Here is an 18,560-nt window from a genome sequence, read left to right as displayed (position 1 = left end):
TGTTTTATCTCTGTGCTTATACATTATTTGACTAAATTAATTTTTAAAACAAATTCAGCATAAGAATATCTTGTTCCATATTTATTTACTACATTTGTTGGCATTACTGAGGTAGATCTATGTGGGTTATTTTTTTAAAACAAAATTATTGTTACCTTTTCTCTGCTTCTTTTTTTTTTTCATCCTGCCTCTTACTCTTTACCCTGCCTTTGCATTGATTTCAGAATGACAGATTCTACTACTCTTCTTTTAGAGTTTAGCCTCGAATTTTTAAGATAATCTGTATTTGAATTAAGGGAGTCTAAAGTCTTAGCCTCACTGTGTGGATCACAATAAACTGTGGAAAATTCTTCAAGAGATGGGAATACCAGACCACCTGACCTGCCTCTTGAGAAACCTATATGCAGGTCAGGAAGCAACAGTTAGAACTGGGCATGGAACAACAGAATGGTTCCAAATAGGAAAAGGAGTATGTCAAGGCTGTATATTGTCACCCTGCTTATTTAATTTATATGCAGAGTACATCATGAGAAACCCTCGACTGGAAGAAACACAAGCTGGAATCAAGATTGCCGGGAGAAATATCAATCACCTCAGATATGCAGATGACACCACCCTTATGGCACAAAGTGAAGAGGAACTAAAAAGCCTCTTGATGAAAGTGAAAGAGGAGAGTGAAAAAGTTGGCTTGAAGCTCAACATTCAGAAAACGAAGATCATGGCATCTGGTCCCATCACTTCATGGGAGATAGATGGGGAAACAGTGGAAATAGTGTCAGACTTTATTTTTTGGGGCTCCAAAATCACTGCGGATGGTGACCGCAGCCATGAAATTAAAAGACGCTTACTCCTTGGAAGAAAAGTTATGACCAACCTAAATAGCATATAGAAAAGCAGAGACATTACTTTGCCGACTAAGGTCCGTCTAGTCAAGGCTATGGTTTTTCCTGTGGTCATGTATGGATGTGAGAGTTGGACTGTGAAGAAGGCTGAGCGCCGAAGAATTGATGCTTTTGAACTGTGGTGTTGGAGAAGACTCTTGAGAGTCCCTTGGACTGCAAGGAATCCAACCAGTCCATTCTGAAGGAGATAAGTCCTGGGTGTTCTTTGGAAGGACTGATGCTGAGGCTGAAACTCCAGTACTTTGGCCACCTCATGCGAAGAGTTGACTCACTGGAAAAGACTCTGATGCTGGGAGGGATTGAGGGCAGGAGGAGAAGGGGTCGACAGAGGATGAGGTGGCTGGATGGCATCACAGACTTGATGGACATGAGTTTGAGTGAACTCCGGGAGTTGGTGATGGACAGGGAGGCCTGGCGTGCTGCGATTCATGGGGTCACAAAGAGTCAGACACGACTGAGCGACTGAGCTGAACTGAAAGTCTTAGTACTTGTGTTTTTTCAGATTCCATCAGGACAGTGAAGCATTATCTCTAGTATCGTATTATTGTTGTCTGTTTTAATTTACCTTATTTTAAAACTCCTCAATTCTTCAATCATTTTTTGAGGTTTACAATTAGTTTCTTGGCACACAGTTATTATTTGCATGTCACTATTTTTCATTAGTGTTCACCTTTCCTTCAGGGTTCACTTTCCTTCTGATCCTTTTGGTCATCCTTTCAATGAGGGCTTTTGAGTGGTTAGTTTTCTAGTCTTTCTATTTAATTTATCTTCATTCTTGAATGATAATTTTACTGAGTCTTGGATTGCAGGTTGACAGTTACTATCATTTAGAATTTGATTTTCTCTTTTAACTTCCTGCAGCTTTTCAAACATTTTGTTTGAATTCAGCGGTTTCTTGTTTTGCCTCTAAGTGTCTAAAGGTACACTTATTTAAATTAAGTTTTTATATGGGGATAATTTTAAGGTTATAGAGAGTTACAAATAAATACATAGTTCTAGCAACACTCTCATTCTCTTTACCCAGCTTCACCTTTCGTTAACATTTGCTCCATGTGTCTTATGTACACATATTCTTTCTCTGTCTTGTGTGAACACAAACATACATGTACACATACATACACATATAACTTTTTTCTCAACTATTTGAGAGAAAGTTCTATGTGTTTCCTCAGTTGCTTAGTTGTGTCCGACCCTTGGTAATCCTGTGAACTGTAAACTTCTGGGCTCCACTGTCCATGGCATTCTCCAGGCAAGAATACTGAAGTGGATTGCATTTCCTACTTCAGGGGATCTTCCCAACCCAGGGATCAAACCTGTGTCTCTTATGTCTCCAGCATTGGCAGGCAGATTCTTTACCACTGCACCACCTGGCAAGCTCCTGAAAGTTCTATACATATGCTTTTCACCTCTAAATGTATTGCTTTTATTTCCTAAGAGTAAGGATATGTCCTTGTATAAACATAGTACTATTATGATATAAATTTACATTTATAAAATGATTTGCTAGAATCCCTCCACACTATATTGTTTTTTTTCCAGTTGATGTAATAGTGTCTTTTATACCACTTCACTGCTGTAGTACAAGATTCAATCTAAAGTCAAGTGTTGTGTTGATTGTCCAGATATCTTTAGCCTCCTTTAATCTGGAACATTGCCTCATACTTTTGTTGTCTCTTTTACGATATTCACATTTAAAAAATTTTAGTTCCCTGACCAGGGATTGAACTCATGTCCCCTGATTGGAAGGCAGTCTTAACCACTGGATCACCAGGGAAGTCTCAACATTCATGTTTTTGAAGAATATGGTACCCCATCCCTTTTCATTTAATAGAATATTGTTAATTTGTATTTCTTTGATGTTTTCTTATTAGACTGAGGTTTCTGTATTCTTCTGCAGAATACTGAATAAGTGATGTGTTATTTCCTTGTTAAGCTATCACAGCTGGAGGTACATGATGTTCACCTGTCCTTTACTGTTGATGTTAATTTTGATCACCTTGCCAATGTATTGCTTGATAAAATTACTATTTTCCTTCTTCAGTGAAACCAATAAGCAATCTGTGGTGAGCCGCTTGGGATGTATATGTATCTTTTTCCCTATTAAAATTTAACATCCACTGATGATTCTTTTGTAATTCAATCTTTATCATGATGGTTTTCCAGCTCTAATCTCTCTTTTTATATCTTCAGTTCTAGAAATTTTGTAGCCTTTTTGTTTTGTTTTTAATATTGTTTTTCCCCATTTTGTCATTGTCTTCTAAATTCCTATTACACTGTATAAAACTGTTTATAAAGGATATGGATGGCCAATAAACATAAAAATTAACTTCAGGATTATTAATCTAGGAAATAGAAATTAAAACAGTAATATTCTGTTTTTTGCTAGTCCACGGATTTTAAAATGTCAGTATCCAATCATTCCAAGAATATAGTAAAATAAAGGCTACTAGACTTTTGAAGAGAATGTAATTGTTTACAGTCTTCCCAGAGGGCATTTTGGTAATGCTTTTCAAAAAGCTTTAAAATCATATAAATATCTATCAATCCAGAAACTTCATTTCTTTACATTTACCCTGAGGAAATAATATAAAACTAAGTTGAAATGTGTATATAATAGGATGTCCACCATAGGAGAAACTGAAAATGCTTGGATGTTGAGAAGCAGAATATGGTTAAATAAATTATGATAATTTATTGTAGAATAAATTTGGCAGTGTTCTCTCCTCTTCAGTTTTTTGGAATAGTTTGAGAAAGATAGGTATAAGTGCTTTACATGTTTGGTAGATTTACCCCATGAAGCCATCTGGGCCTGGACTTTTGTTTTCTGGGTGTTTTTTTTATTATTATTAATTTTTAATTAAAGATTCTATGTTACTTCTAGTGATTGGTCTATTTAAATTGCCTGTTTCTTCTTGACTCAGACTTGGCAGACTGTGTGCTTCTAGAAATTTGTCCATTTCTTCTAGATTGTCCAGTTTGTTGACGTATACCTATTCGTAGTATTTTCTTACGAGTTTTTTGGATCTCTGTTGTATTGGTTGCTATTTATCATTTTTCATTGCTTATTTACTTGAGTCCTCTTTCTTTTCTTCTTGGTGAGCCCGGTTATAGGTTTATCAATTTTATCTTTCAAAAACAAAAAAAACACAAAAAAACAGCCCTTGTTTTCATTTGATCTTTTCTTCTGTTTCTTTTAAGTCCTTACTTCCTCTCTGATTTTTACTATTTCCTTCCTTTTGCTGACTTTGGCCTTTGTTCTTTTTCTTATTCTTTACTCTCTTTCTTATTAAGGTGGTTAGTTAGACTGTTTGAGATTTCTTCTTTCTCTCGAGGAAGGCCCCTATCACTATGAACTTTCCTCTAAGGGTTCATTTTGGTGTATTTTGGAGAGTTGTGTTTTCATTTTCATTAGTCTCTAGGTATTTCTGATTTCCTCTTTGATTTTATCATTGAGCCATTTTTAAATTAGCATTAATATGTTATTTAATCTCTATATGTTCTTTAGCTACTTTTCTTTCTGTAGTTGATTTCTAGTTTCATACTGTTGTGGCTGGAAAAGATGCTTGAAATAATTTCTGTCTTAACTTTGTTGAGGCTTGTTTTGTTATTTTGGTATGTGATCTATACTGGAGGACATTTCATGTGCATATGATATGTATGTGTATTCTGCTTTTTTCTTGCATGTAGCTTCATGTAGGTATCAAGATTAACTGGTCTGTTATGTCATTTAAGGCCTCTGTGCCTTTTTGGTTTTCAGTCTCAATTATCTGTCCATTGATGTCAGTGGGATGTTAACATCTCATACTATTGTTGTATTATTATCAGTTTCTCTCTTTATGTTTGTTAGTATTAGCTTTCTATGTTTAGGTGCTCCTGTATTGGGTATGTATACGTTAACAAGTGTTCAGTTCAGTTCAGTTCAGTCGCTCAGTCATGTCCGACTCTTTGTGACCCCATGAATCGCAGCACGCCAGGCCTCCCTGTCCATCACCGATTCTTGGAGTTCACTCAGACTTGAGTTCATCGAGTCAGTGAAGCCATCCAGCCATCTCATCCTCTGTCGTCCGCTTCTCCTCCTGCCCCCGATCCCTCCCAGCATCAAAGTCTTTTCCAATGAGTCAACTCTTCGCATGAGGTGGCCAAAGTATTGGAGTTTCAGCTTTAGCATCAGTCCTTCCAAGTATAATACCCTCTTATTATATTGATCCTTTTATCATTATACAAAGCCTTCCTTGCCTTCATTATAGTTTTTATTTTAAAGGCTGATATGACTGTGTGAGTATTGCTACCCACACTTTGTCATTTTTATTTTCATAAAACATCTTTTTTCATTCTCTTACACACTGTGTGTGTCTTCAGCCCTGAAGTGAGTCTCACACAGACAGCATATTTAAGGGTCTTGGTTTTTGTTTTTAAATCCAGTCAGTCACCTTCATCGTTTGACCAGAACATTTAGTCCGTTGACATTTAAAGTAAGTATTAACAGGTATGTACTTACTGCCATTTGATTGCTTGTTTTCTGGTTGTGGCTACCATGGGGTTCACATATGTTGACTCATATCTACTTGGTTTAAACTGGGTAATCTTAAACATTTGAACTTAAATGTTCAAATACATTCTGAAAGATCTACATTTTTAAGCTGCATAACCCACATTTTGTGTATTTGATATCACATTTTACATCTTCCTGATTATTCTTTAACTGTTTTAGTTACAGTTGCTTTTCTACTTTTTTCATCTTTTAATCTACATACTGCCTTTCCTACAGGGATTTTCTTACTTCATTTCAATTTACACAAGACCCTTCAACATTTCCTTAGGGTAGTTTTCATATGTTGAATTTTTTTTACTTTTGGTTGTCTGACAAGTCGTTTATCACTTCTATTCTAAATGATAGATGTCTTTCAGAGCAGAATATCGTAGGTTACAGGTTTTTCCCTTTCAGGGCTTTGACTATATCATGTCACTCACTTCTGGCCTGCAGAGTTTCTGCAGAGAAATCAGCTGATAGCCTTATGGGGACACCTTTCTCCTTTGCATATGCCTTTAGAATTCTCTCTTTAACTTTTACCGTTTTATTGTATGTCTTAGTGTAGGTCTATTTGGGTTCATCTTGTTTGGAACCCTCTGTGCTTTATCTGAATATCTGTTTTCTTCTTCAGGTTTGGGAAGTTTTCAGCCATAATTTCATGGTATGAGATGGGACTTCTCTCTGTTCAGTGGCTGTCACCTCTTTGTCAGGGGCAGGGTCTGATCCCAAATTGCCAAAACAGCAGCTCTTCTTGTCAGGCTCAAGCTGCCTCTGTTCCCTTTAAGTGTGTATCTTTCTCTCTCTCAGCACCAGGACCTTCGCCCCCAAGCAGGGTTGCTGAAGCAGGTGGGGCTGTGCAGACAGGCTCAGCACACTGCCTGGGCAGGTGTCTGGCTCCTTTAGATGCAGCCCACGGTAGAGACTTTTCCCTGGCTGTGGCCATCCCACATCCAGAGCCACGCTGTGGCAGGGACTGAGTAGGGATAGAGCATCTGCTTGGCTTTGGCTGGGGCACACAGTGAAGGAGTTTCAGGAAACTCAGAAACCAGCCATACCTCTCCTCAGAGGCATGGCAAGACACCTCACAAGCAGATCACTGTCCCCAGTCCCCACTTTGCTCCACAGGGGAGGAGGAGCCTGTGTGGTTTCTCTACATTTGTGTGGCAGGGGATATTGAGGTGTGGTACAGTGGCTGCTCCCAGAAATATGTCCTGCTTCTGGGCACTGCTTTAAAAAGTGCCGAAAATGGCTGCTGCAGACGCACCAGGCCCTGCCCCAGGACTCTGCTGCTTCTGTATCCCAAAGCTGAGTCTTTCCCCTGATGCTGGCTACCCCAGATTCATTGCTGCATGGTGGCATGGAGTGAGCGGGGCTTGACTGTTCACTTGGCTTCAGCTGGGGCCTGGAGTGACACGGTTGTGGGAAACCCATTAGCTGCTAGAGTGGACCTTCATCCAGCCAGCCTCAGAGGCAGGCCAGTGTTCATGTGCTCCTCTTCAGTGGAGTCCAGGGTTCCCCAGCCTTTCCGTCTGTCCAAGCAGTCCAGGGTGCTTCTCTCCTCCACTAAGACCCCAGGACTGGGAGCCCAGCCTGTGGCTAAACATACTTGCTCCCCATGCAGTTTCTCATTTCCTGAGTTCTTGCCCAGAAGCACAAGTCCTTACCCAGTCACTTTCCTCTCATTCCTGCTTACCTGTTTATCTTCCTTACAGCTGTGGTTATACAGCCCTTTTTTCAGTTTCTAGTTAGTTTTCCGTGAGAATTATTCAATCTGTAGACATATTTTTGATGTGTTCATTGGGGCAGGTGAACTCCATGTCCCCTTAACTCCACCATCTTGATCTCCTTTCTTCCATGTTGGGAATTTGATTGCGGATTCAGTCTCTTTACTCATTATTAGCCTATTCACATTTTATGTTTCTTCCTGATTCATTCTTGGTAGGTTGTGTATTTCATTTTTTCTAGGTTATGTAAGTTTTTGGCACATAATTGTTCATACTAGTCACTTATGATACAGAGCATTTCTGTAGTATTGGCTGTAATCTCTCCCCTCTCATTTCCAGTTCTTTTTTCCTTAGTCCAAGGTAAAGATTTGTCAGTTTTGTTTACCTTTTCAGAGAACCAGCTCTTAGTTTCATTGATCCTTTCTGTTGTTTTCCTGGTCTCTATTTCACTTACTTCCACTTTGATCTTTATTATTTCCTTCCTTTTGCTAAATTCGGTCTTCTTCTTTGAGCTCCTCAAAGTAAAGTACAGTTCATTTCAGTTCAGTCACTCAGTCATGTCCGACTCTTTATGATCCCATGAACCGCAGGCACGCCAGGCCTCCTTGTCCATCACCAACTCCCAGAGTTCACCGAAACTCTTGTCATCGAGTCGGTGATGCCATCCAGCCATCTCATCTTCTGTCATCCCCTTCTCCTCCCGCCCCCAATCCCTCCCAGCATCAGAGCCTTTTCCAATGAGTCAACTCTTCGCATGAGATGGCCAAAGTATTGGAGTTTCAGCTTTAGCATCAGTCCTTCCAAAGAACACCCAGGACTGATCTCCTTTAGAATGGACTCGTCGGTCCAAGGCACTCTTAAGAGTCTTCTCCAACACCACAGTTCAAAAGCATCAATTCTTTGGTGCTCAGCTTTCTTCCCAGTCCAACTTTCACATCCATTCATGACCACTGGAAAAACCATAACCTTGACTAGACAGACCGTTGTTTGCAAAGTAACGTCTCTGCTTTTTAATATGCTGTCTAGGTTGGTCATAACTTTCCTTCCAAGGAGTAGGCGTCTTTTAATTTCATGGCTGTGGTCACCGTCTGCAGTGATTTTGAAGCCCAAAAAAAGTTTGACACTGTTTCCAGTTTCCCCATCTATTTCCCAAGAAGTGATGGGACCAGATGCCATGATCTTCGTTTTCTGAATGTTGAGCTTTAAGCCAACTTTTTCACTCTCCTCTTTCACTTTCATCAAGAGGCTTTTGAGTTCCTCTTCACTTTCTGCCATAAGGGTGGTGTCATCTGTATATCTGAGGTGATTGATATTTCTCCCAGCAATCTTGATTCCAGCTTGTATTTCTTCCAGTCCAGCGTTTCTCATGATGTACTCTGCATAGAAGTTAAATAAGCAGGGTGACAATATACAGCCTTGACGTACTCCTTTTCCTATTTGGAACCAGTCTGTTGTTCCATGTCCAGTTCTAACTGTTGCTTCCTGACCTGCATACAGATTTCTCAAGCGGCAGGTCAGGTGGTCTGGTATTCCCATCTCTTTCAGAATTTTCCACACTTTCTTGTGATCCACACAGTCAAAGGCTTTGGCATAGTCAATAAAGCAGAAATAGATGTTTTTCTGGAACTCTCTTGCTTTTTCCATGATCCAGCGGATGTTGGCAATTTGATCTCTGGTTCCTCTGCCTTTTCTAAAACCAGCTTGAACATCAGGAAGTTCACGGTTCACGTATTGCTGAAGCCTGGCTTGGAGAATTTTGAGCATTACTTTACTAGCGTGTGAGATGAGTGCAGTTGTGCAGTAGTTTGAACATTCTTGGGGCTTCCCTCGTGGCTCAGCGGGTAAAGCATCTGCCCACAATGTGGGAGACCCGGGTTCAATTCCTGGGCTGGGAAGATCCCCTGGAGAAGGAAACGGCAACTCACTCTAGCACCCTTGCTGGGAAAATCCCATGGACAGAGAAGTGTGGTAGGCTACAGTCCGTGGGGTCGCAGAGTCTGACACGATTGAGTGACTTCACTTTCACTTTTGAATATTCTTTGGCATTGCCTTTCTTTGGGATTGGAATGAAAACTGACTTTTCCAGTCCTGTGGCCACTGCTGAGTTTTCCAAATTTGCTGGCATATTCAGTGCAGCACTTTCACAGCATCATCTTCCAAGATTTGAAAGAGCTCAACTGGAATTCCATCACCTCCACTAGCTTTGTTTGTAGTGATGCTTTCTAAGGCCCACTTGACTTCACATTCCAGGATGTCTGGCTCTAGGTGAGTGATCACACCATTGTGATTATCTGGGTAGTGAAGATCTTTTTTGTACAGTTCTGTATATTCTTGCCACCTCTTCTTAGTATCTTCTGCTTCTGTTAAGTCCATAGCATTTCTGTTGTTTATTGAGCCCATCTTTGCGTGAAATGTTCTCTTGGTATCTCTAATTTTCTTGAAGAGATCTCTAGTCTTTCCCATTCTGTTATTTCCCTCTATTTCTTTGCATTGATCGCTGAGGAAGGCTTTTTTTAAATCTCTTCTTGCTATTCTCTGGAACTCTGCATTCAGATGCTTATATCTTTCCTTTTCTCCTTTGCTTTTTGCTTCTCTTCTGTTCACAGCTATTTGTAAGGCCTCCCCAGACAGCCATTTTGCTTTTTTGCATTTCTTTTCCATGGGGATGGTCTTGATCCCTGTCTCCTGTACAGTGTCACGAACCTCCGTCCATAGTTCATCAGGTATTCTATCAGATCTAGTCCCTTAAACCTATTTCTCACTTCCACTGCATAATCATAAGGGATTTGATTTAGGTCATACCTGAATGGTCTAGTGGTTTTCCCTACTTTCTTCAATTTAAGTCTGAATTTAGCAATAAGAAGGTCATGATCAGAGCCACAGTCAGCACCCCGCCTTGTTTTTGCTGACTGTATAGAGCTTTTCCATCTTCAGCTGCAAAGAATATAATCCATCTGATTTCGGTGTTGACCATCTGGTGATATCCATGTGTAGAGTCTTCTCTTGTGTTGTTGGAAGAGGGTGTTTGCTATGATCAGCGTTCTCTTGGCAAAACTCTATTAGCCTTTGCTCTGCTTCATTCCATATTCCAAGGCCAAATTTGCCTGTTACTCCAGGTATTTCTTGACTTCCTACTTTTGCAGTCCAGTCCCCTATAATGAAAAGGACATCTTTTTTGGGTGTTCTAAAAGGTCTTGTAGATCTTCATAGAACCATTCAACTTCAGCTTCTTCAGCGTTACCGGTTGGGGCATAGGCTTGGATCACCGTGATATTGAATGGTTTGCCTTGGAAATGATCAGAGATCATTCTGTCGTTTTTGAGATTGCATCCAAGTACTGCATTTTGGACTCTCTTGTGGACCATGATGGCTACTCCATTTCTTCTAAGGGATTCCTGCCCACAGTAGTAGATATAATGGTCATCTGAGTTAGGTTGCTTATTTGAGCTCTTTCTAATTTCTAAATATATGCATTAATGCTCTTAACTTTGAGTTTTCACTGCAATATACAAGATTTGGTGTATGTATTAAATATTTCCATTTTTGTTGGTTTTAAGATAATTTTTAAAATTTCCCTTTTGGTTTCTTTTTTGACCTAGTGGTTGTATAGAAGTGTGTTCTTTTAGCTTTAGCATCATTCCTTCCAAAGAAATTCCAGGGCTGATCTACCTCAGAATGGACTTGTTGGAGGACTCTCAAGAGTCTTCTCCAACACGGAATGATGCTAAAGCTGAAACTCCAGTACTTTGGCCTCCTCATGCGAAGAGTTGACTCACTGGAAAAACTCTGATGCTGGGAGGGATTGGGGGCAGGAGGAGAAGGGGACGACAGACGATGAGATGGCTGGATGGCATCACTGACTCAATGGACGTGAGTCTGAGTGAACTCTGGGAGATGGTGATGGACAGGGAGGCCTGGCGTGCTGCAATTCATGGAGTCGCAAAGAGTCAGACATGACTGAGCGACTGAACTGAACTGAACTGTGTTCTTTTATTTCCACGTTTTTAAATCTTTTAACTTTGTTCTTGTGATTGATAGCACTAGTGGTAAAGAACCTGCCTGTCAGTGCAGAGACAAGAGTTCAGTCCCTGGGTCGGGAAGATCCCCTGAGGAGGGCCTGGCAACCCACTCCAGTATTCTTGCCTGGAGAATCCCATGGACAGAGGAACCTGGTGGGCTACAGTCCATAGGGTCGCAAAGATTCAGAAATGAGTGAAGTGACTTAGCACAAGCACACAAGCATAAGTCATCAGAAAAGATAGTTGGTATGATTTCATTCTTAAATTTGCTAAGATTTGTTTTGTGATCAGCATGATCAATCTTGGAGAATGTTGCATGTGTACTCGAGAAGAATAAGTATTCTGCTACTGTTGGATATAAAGTATGGTTCCAACATTTCCTTGTTGATTTTCTGTTTGGACAGCCTTTCCATTGCTGGTAGTGTGGTATTGAAGTTTCCTACTGTTATAGTATTGTTGATTTCTCCCTTAATATCTATCAGTATTTGCTTAATATGTTTCATTGTTTGGGTGTTGATAGTGTATATGTTATGATATGTTCTTAATGTATTGACTACTTTATCATTGACCTTTGTTTTTTGTTACCTTTTTTGGCTTGGGGTTTATTTTATCTGATATAAGTAAAACTGTGCCACTTTATTCTGATTTCTGTTTGCTTAAAATACCATATTCCATCCTTTCACTTTGATCTCGTATGTCTTTTGAGCTGAAATAAGTAAAAACTGGGATGATGCTCTCTGCACCTTGAATAGTGCTGTGTAATTTTACACAGCTGTCTCAGTTTCTGTTTGCTAAACAATGGTTCCCAAAGCCAGTGTTTCTCATCACATCTTTTTGCTGTCTTTTTCTCCCAATTTAAATGACTATCCATGTATTGTTCATGCAGCATTTATGTATAAATCATTGTGAAATACAGTAAGTGAAATAATAGGCTAAATATCTTACTAAATTGTTGATAAATCTGTGTTCCATTTCATTGTATATTTATGAACACGAAGCCCAGTCTAATTTATGTGTCTTGTTTGGTACCACAGAAAATGTCATTTTGACACTGTGTGCAGTATTTTACTGTTGAATTATTTTTAAAGTACTTTTTTCTATGTATTTATATACATATCATAGGAACTATCAAGAAACCTTGAGCTAAGTACTAACAGTTTGCAGCGACAGTTGCTTGCTGAAAGGAAAAGGGCATGTGAGGCTCATGATGAAAATAAACTTCTTCAAAAGGAGCTACAAGGACTATATGACAAATTAAAGGTAAGCATTTTATTTTAAATTGCATCATTTCTCCCCATGATATGTCTTAGATGAAAACTCAGTATTTTAACAGTTATCATTTATATTTGGAACTTTGATTTTGACACTTATAAAGAAAAGATTTATTAATATAATCACTGTAACTAAAAATGAAACATTAGATTCACTGATGTAGATAGGAATGCTACAACTGAAAAATGTTATAGAATCCTGGAAGAAAAATTATGGGTCTAGAGTCTTTCTGTGTTCCATGATTGAATAATCCAATGTTCTTCCTCATATAACCCCATGATTGATTATTTTTAAAGTTATTTCAAATAATGCCCTTTCTTTTCATAGTATTTAGAGGAAACATTCAAATTATTTAATTTTGTTGAAGTAGATGTTCTTAATTCTACCCAAAGTTCACTGATGGGTTGACATATTGTACAACTTAAAGCATTTATGCGTTATCTTTCATAGAATTTTCATTTTGTTAATCAAATTTTCAGAGAAAGTCTTAGCTGCAAAATGGTGAAGAACACTTGTGTTTTAAAAAATGGTCTAATTTTTAACTCATCATTAATTTGGAACCCAAATTTGAGAGATGCTAATTAAATTCTTTATCTCTGAGGCTAGGCCTGGAAGTCAGTTGAAGGCAATAGGAGTGGGTAGAAAAAGACTTTTGCCTTATTCTGATTTTCTTGACTGCTAGTGTGTATCGGATTTTTAATGGAGAATCACTGGTCTACCCTAACCTAAATGCCCTAAAAGCATTCCTTTCTATAGTTGGTAGTTGCAAAGGGAAGCTGCACCTGGGTGTATTCCAATTTGATGAGGAAAATACCAGTGGACAAGATGAGGACTTTTATTTTAAACTGAAACTCTATACATTCTTAATTATATTGGGTTTGTTTTTAGGAAAAGGAGAGAGAACTGGACATAAAAAACAGATATTCTCATCGTCTGCCAAAGACTTCAAAGAAAGAAAAAGAATTTGCATCAAGAAAAAATGGTATAGTAGTTATTGTTGAAAGACATATTGCAGTTTTTCTTATTAATAAAATAAATTAATGTTTAGGTAGAAGGAAGCTGAGGGGAAAAAACTTTATTGAAATAAATTTAAATTCCCTTATAGGTACTTTTCAGAAATCTTTCACTTTCTCAGCTTTTTCCCTTGAGGTCATTAAAATTATTTTACATAATTAAAAAAATTTTTAATATGTTATTTTTTTATCTTTTATGAAAAAATATAAGCATACCCTAAATGGGAGATTATAGTATAATGAACCTTTATTTATGGCTTACCTGCCTTTTAACAGTTATACATTTTACTAATTTTATTTCATCTAGTTTGTCTACTTTTTTTCTACCTTAGAGGAAATCCCAGCTGTTGTTCATTTCACTCATAAATACTTTGGTGTTTTTATGCATATCCATACTTTTTTTAAAAAACAAAAGTGTAAATTTCCTTTTTCTCTGAATTCCAAAGAGTTAAAAACATAAACTTCCTAAAAGTTTAATAGGATTTATTCCTCAGAACTGTCTTCAAGTCACAAAGTGAAAGTGAAAGTGAAGTCGTGTCCCACTCTTCACGACCCCATGGACTGCAGCCTACCAGGCTCGTCCATCCATGGGATTAAGTCACAAAATTGCCAGCAAATCCTAGAAATAAAAGAAAAAATAGTAATAGTGAGTAGTCATGGAGCTGAGAAACATGCATTATCTCATGTAGAGCGTGAACATATACCAGCTGAATTCCATATATCTTAGCACTGTACGACTAGAAAAATTCTTTTATAATTTTCATGGTAGCTGCATGCCAGAGTGATTTTACAAACCAGTGTACAAAAGGAATACAAACCAGTGACGACTTCAAGCTGGAGGACTATCCTATAACACCACAGACAGTTCTGTGTTATGAAAACAAAAGGGAAGAACCTGAACGTCTTTCTTTGGTGAGTTTAGCAATATGATTAGGTACTAAAGTCTAGGTGTAAAGTATTCCTAAATACACAATATCAAACATTTACAAATTTCAGCAATGGAGTGAGTGCTGTAGCTGTATAAATATGCAGCTAGCCTTTTATAAGGAAAAAGGTAACATCTGTGCATTTTATTAAACTCCTTTGGATTGACTGTCAGTTAACACTATCTTTCAGGTGCTTCAGAAAGGTTGTACTTTCTGGGCTGGAGAAAGAAGAAAAGTTTTTAAGTGTCTTACCTTTTATGTCTCTTACCAGATAGTCTCTCAAAATCCTTCTTGCTTTTGTGTTTAACAGCAAACTATAGTAGCTTTCAAATGATCTGTTAGAATTTGACTATTTTTTTGGCCTCCTGCATAAGAGACTTTTATAGGTTAGATGAATGTTGAACCAAGTAATTGCAGTAGAATCTGACTTTATGTCATTCAAATTAGAGTGGCATTCAGGAGCTCTGTGTTGGATCTTCATTAAAAAGGATTCATTGAGTACCGAAAGGTCCTTTTCTCTAATAGGGTTTTGTCTTCGGTGTTTACAGTTGAGATCTCCTCCTGTGGTATAAAATAAAAAGGATGGACTGAGTTGGTTCCTGTCTATACTCTAGGTTTTTCCTTTATTTCGTTTTACAATATAAGTGATGGTATCTCTTTTCTTTCTACGTTTGAATATCATTGAAACTGTGTGTGTGTGCTAAGTCAGCGTGTCCCACTTAGCGACCCCATGGACTGTAGCCCGCCAGGCTCCTGTCCATGGGATTCTCCAGGCAGGAATACAGGAGTGGGTTGCCAGGCGCTCCTCCGGGGGATCCCCCCAACCCCGGGACCAAACTCGCGTCTCTCGTGTCTTCTGCATTGGCAGTTGGTTCTTTACAACTAGTGCCACCTGGAAAGCCCATCAAGACTAGATCATGTTGATTTATTTTAAAGGTAAAGCGTAGAATACCAAAGTAATTCTTAATCTTAGAAAGGTAAAAAAAAAAAAAATGCTTTAAGAGTCAGCACAAGCAGCAGCAGTCTGGTGTGGTGAAAGAGAGGATGTGGCCTTGGAGTTAGCGCTGCTTTTTAATTAAATTATGATTCTAACATTTTAGTGACTTGTATGACTTCTTGGAACGTCAGTTTCCTAATCTATGAAACAAGGGCGGGTTACCCTTCAGGTCTGTGGTAGTAACTAATCAGGAAGCTTATCCTGTAACTTTAAGGGGTCCCAGCAGATGGGAGCTGTTACTATTGGAAAGAGACCCAGAATACAGTGGTGCAAGCAAGATTCAAGACACTTTCTCTTGTAATAAACTGAAGGTCAGGGGATAGTCCAGGATGGGTGGACACCTTTGTTCCATGGTAGCCATTCTTGGCCTGTTTTTTAGTCACAAAGAATGTACCCTCATCTGTGTGGTTGGAATTGGCTTACCACACCTGGGAGAAGGAGGAATGAGGAAGTGCAGGGCAAGCAGTTTTTGTTTAAATAAATGTGGTCAGAAGTTGCATATGTACTTCCACTCACTTGCCACTGGTCCTGTCTAGCTTCAGGGGAAGGCTAGCAAATAAGACCTCCAGTTAGGGAGCCCTATGTTCTGCTGAAACTCAAGGGATTCTGTAACTAAAAGGAAGGAGGAGGAAATGGGTACTAGGAGACAGTTCTTTCTTCTGCATGTCCACTAATTATATATTCTACTTTTATTAAGAAAAATCACACACACATATGAAAGGGACTATGAGAAACAATACATTTTAAGTTTATATTTTTAATTGATTTTAAATGTTATGAGATTTACTAATTGGAGGCCTTGGGCATAGTATAAACTTGAAAGATTGAGTGCGTCACTTGGGCCTTTAATAGTTGATGAATAGCCTTTTCTTGTTAACTGAATTCATCAGATTTTGTTGTGAAATGTATGAAGTAAGGGCACTTTAGAATTTTATGTAGGATATTGGTTCTGATATGTCTTCCAAATGCCTCTTTAAAAATTTTAACTAAAGAATTTTGCGTGCTTGTGAAAATCTTTCAAAGGTGGTAACCTGTGGCTTGCTGCTTTGGAAATGGAAAATTTGCTTTAATTTCTAACTTAGTTGCTTAATGGGAGATATGCTTAATGGGAGATAAATTTATGATACTTACTTTTCCCCCTTTTCCGGCATGTGAACTTTGCATTTTTTTTTTTTAAACACATAATAGGATATGGAATCTCAAGAGAGAGATAATCTTGGAGAAGTTGGGATTCTAAACCCAACTGTGGAAAGAGAAGACAAGTTTGCTAAAGATCAAGGACTCCGTGTTGTGAAACAGGATGTTGAGAAGCTGGAGAATGGTAAGAGCTTAAGCAAATGATGAGTAAACATCCCTTGGGAAAGAAAGGGTTAATATCCCCTTTATCAAGAGTCGCAAACATCTGAATGAAGTTTTGAAGGAAAGAAAAAGAATGAAGACTTTAAGTCTTTAAGTATGCTTTTTAAACCCAGAATATCAAGTATAAAAATGAAATTTATAGTGTGCTGAGCATACACAAATTAGCTGAAACTGGTTTGTAAATTAAGATGAGAGTTGTTTTCTTATTTGAAAATACTACTATAAAATCCCATTTTAAAAATTTGATTTCTTACAGGATGGGAAAGAGAAAAACTTGCTAAAATGCCAAAGCAAAAGACATCTTTGTTGGAAAGAGAAGGAAAGCCAGTGTTGGAAACTGGACAATACCAAGTGGAAATGTACCAAGTTCAGAAAATTGATAAACTGGAAGAAGGGAGGCTAAAGAGAGAAATGCTACTTGCTAAACTGAATGAAATCAACAGAGAACAAGACTCTCAGAATGTAAAATATCCTTTGCTGCCATCGCTTCCTGACTTGAAACCAAAACTGCGTTCCCCAGAGAGAAACCCCAGAACACACATGTCCTCTGGATCCTCAGAGAGATTACTTAACGGGCATCATCTGCAAGACCTCAGTCTTTCAATGACCAAAGAAGATGGTCAGGATCCAGGCCGTACTCGAAGCCCAGCCTCTCCAGCTGAGCTTGTGTTTGGTAGCTATGTGCCTTCATTTGCAAAAACACCAGTGAGGTCAAATCCAGTTAGCCAAAAAAGTGACCTTTTGGGTTTCTCAGGAAATAATACAGAGAAATTTAGTAAAGACGGTATAGATTCAGTTACCCGACGAGAAAGAAAAGCCAGCCTGATGGAACTGCTGTTTGGTGCCAGTGGCAGCAGCAGCCTTTCCTCCAAAAGCAGTGACCCAAGTTCTCTGGCTGCCACTAAAGAAGACTGTGACTCTCTAAATTTTCTCCCTGGGGATAAAAGCAGCTGGGATAGGGAACATAGAGATGATGATGACTCTTTCCTCAGCAAAGGAAGAAGTTTTAATCCAAGCAGACACCGATTAAGACATGCAAACAGTAAACCAGCGGTAAAAGCAGTTGATTCTGTAGAAGATGAAATTGAAGAAGTAGTGCTGAGATGACTGACTAGAATGTCTTTTTCCAATTGTTATTATTAAGATATTTTAATACCGTATTTAGCTGATTCAAGAGGTAAAACCTGTTTGCAAAAAGGAAGTGAGATACATCTCTATTTGCACAAAGAAAGTAAGATACATCTCTATTTTCGGTTTCATTCAAAAGAGCCTCCTTCCATATCGGCAAACTAGCTATACTGTGTGGTATGAGCTACTTTTCACTGTATTTATATACTAAAGATTACTAAAGATTATTCCTTAATAAGGACTTTTTAATATATTTTTACTAATGTATTATATTTTTATTAATATATTTTATTAATGTATATTTTCTTGTATTATATTTTATTAATATATTTTTATTAATGTATTAAAAAGTCCTTATTAAGGAATAATTTTTAGTATATAAATACAGTGAAAAGTAGCTCATACCACACCACATAGCTAGTTTGCCGATACGGAAGGAGGCTCTTTTGAATGAAACCGAAAATAGAGATGTATCTTACTTTCTTTGTGCAAATAGAGATGTATCTCACTTCCTTTTTGCAAATAGGTTTTACCTCTTGAATCAGCTCTATGAGGAGTTTTACTCCATTGGCATACACATTCATTTTCTGTTTTATCCCTATTATTTTTGGTCCTGTCCTCACTGAGCTAAATACAGTTTTCCCGCTGATGGTTGCGTGGAAATGAAGAGCGAGAGGTGCTGTAGGGAA

General features: G+C 38.3%; 1 protein-coding gene across 1 annotated transcript in view; it reads left to right on the top strand.

The window, feature by feature from the left end:
- Positions 1-18,087, top strand: part of LCA5 (LCA5, lebercilin) — a 56,732-nt gene extending 38,645 nt beyond the window's left edge. Inside the window, exons 4-8 of the mRNA XM_018052900.1 lie at positions 12,299-12,436; positions 13,337-13,430; positions 14,231-14,373; positions 16,573-16,705; positions 17,000-18,087. Coding sequence (XP_017908389.1) covers positions 12,299-12,436; positions 13,337-13,430; positions 14,231-14,373; positions 16,573-16,705; positions 17,000-17,850 — 1,359 coding nt within the window. The 3' untranslated portion in view covers positions 17,851-18,087. The remainder of the gene's footprint in view (positions 1-12,298; positions 12,437-13,336; positions 13,431-14,230; positions 14,374-16,572; positions 16,706-16,999) is intronic.

Source organism: Capra hircus, chromosome 9, assembly GCF_001704415.2.
Source record: "Capra hircus breed San Clemente chromosome 9, ASM170441v1, whole genome shotgun sequence".
Classification (NCBI taxonomy): domain Eukaryota; kingdom Metazoa; phylum Chordata; class Mammalia; order Artiodactyla; family Bovidae; genus Capra; species Capra hircus.
This window is presented reverse-complemented; position numbering and strand designations above follow the sequence as displayed.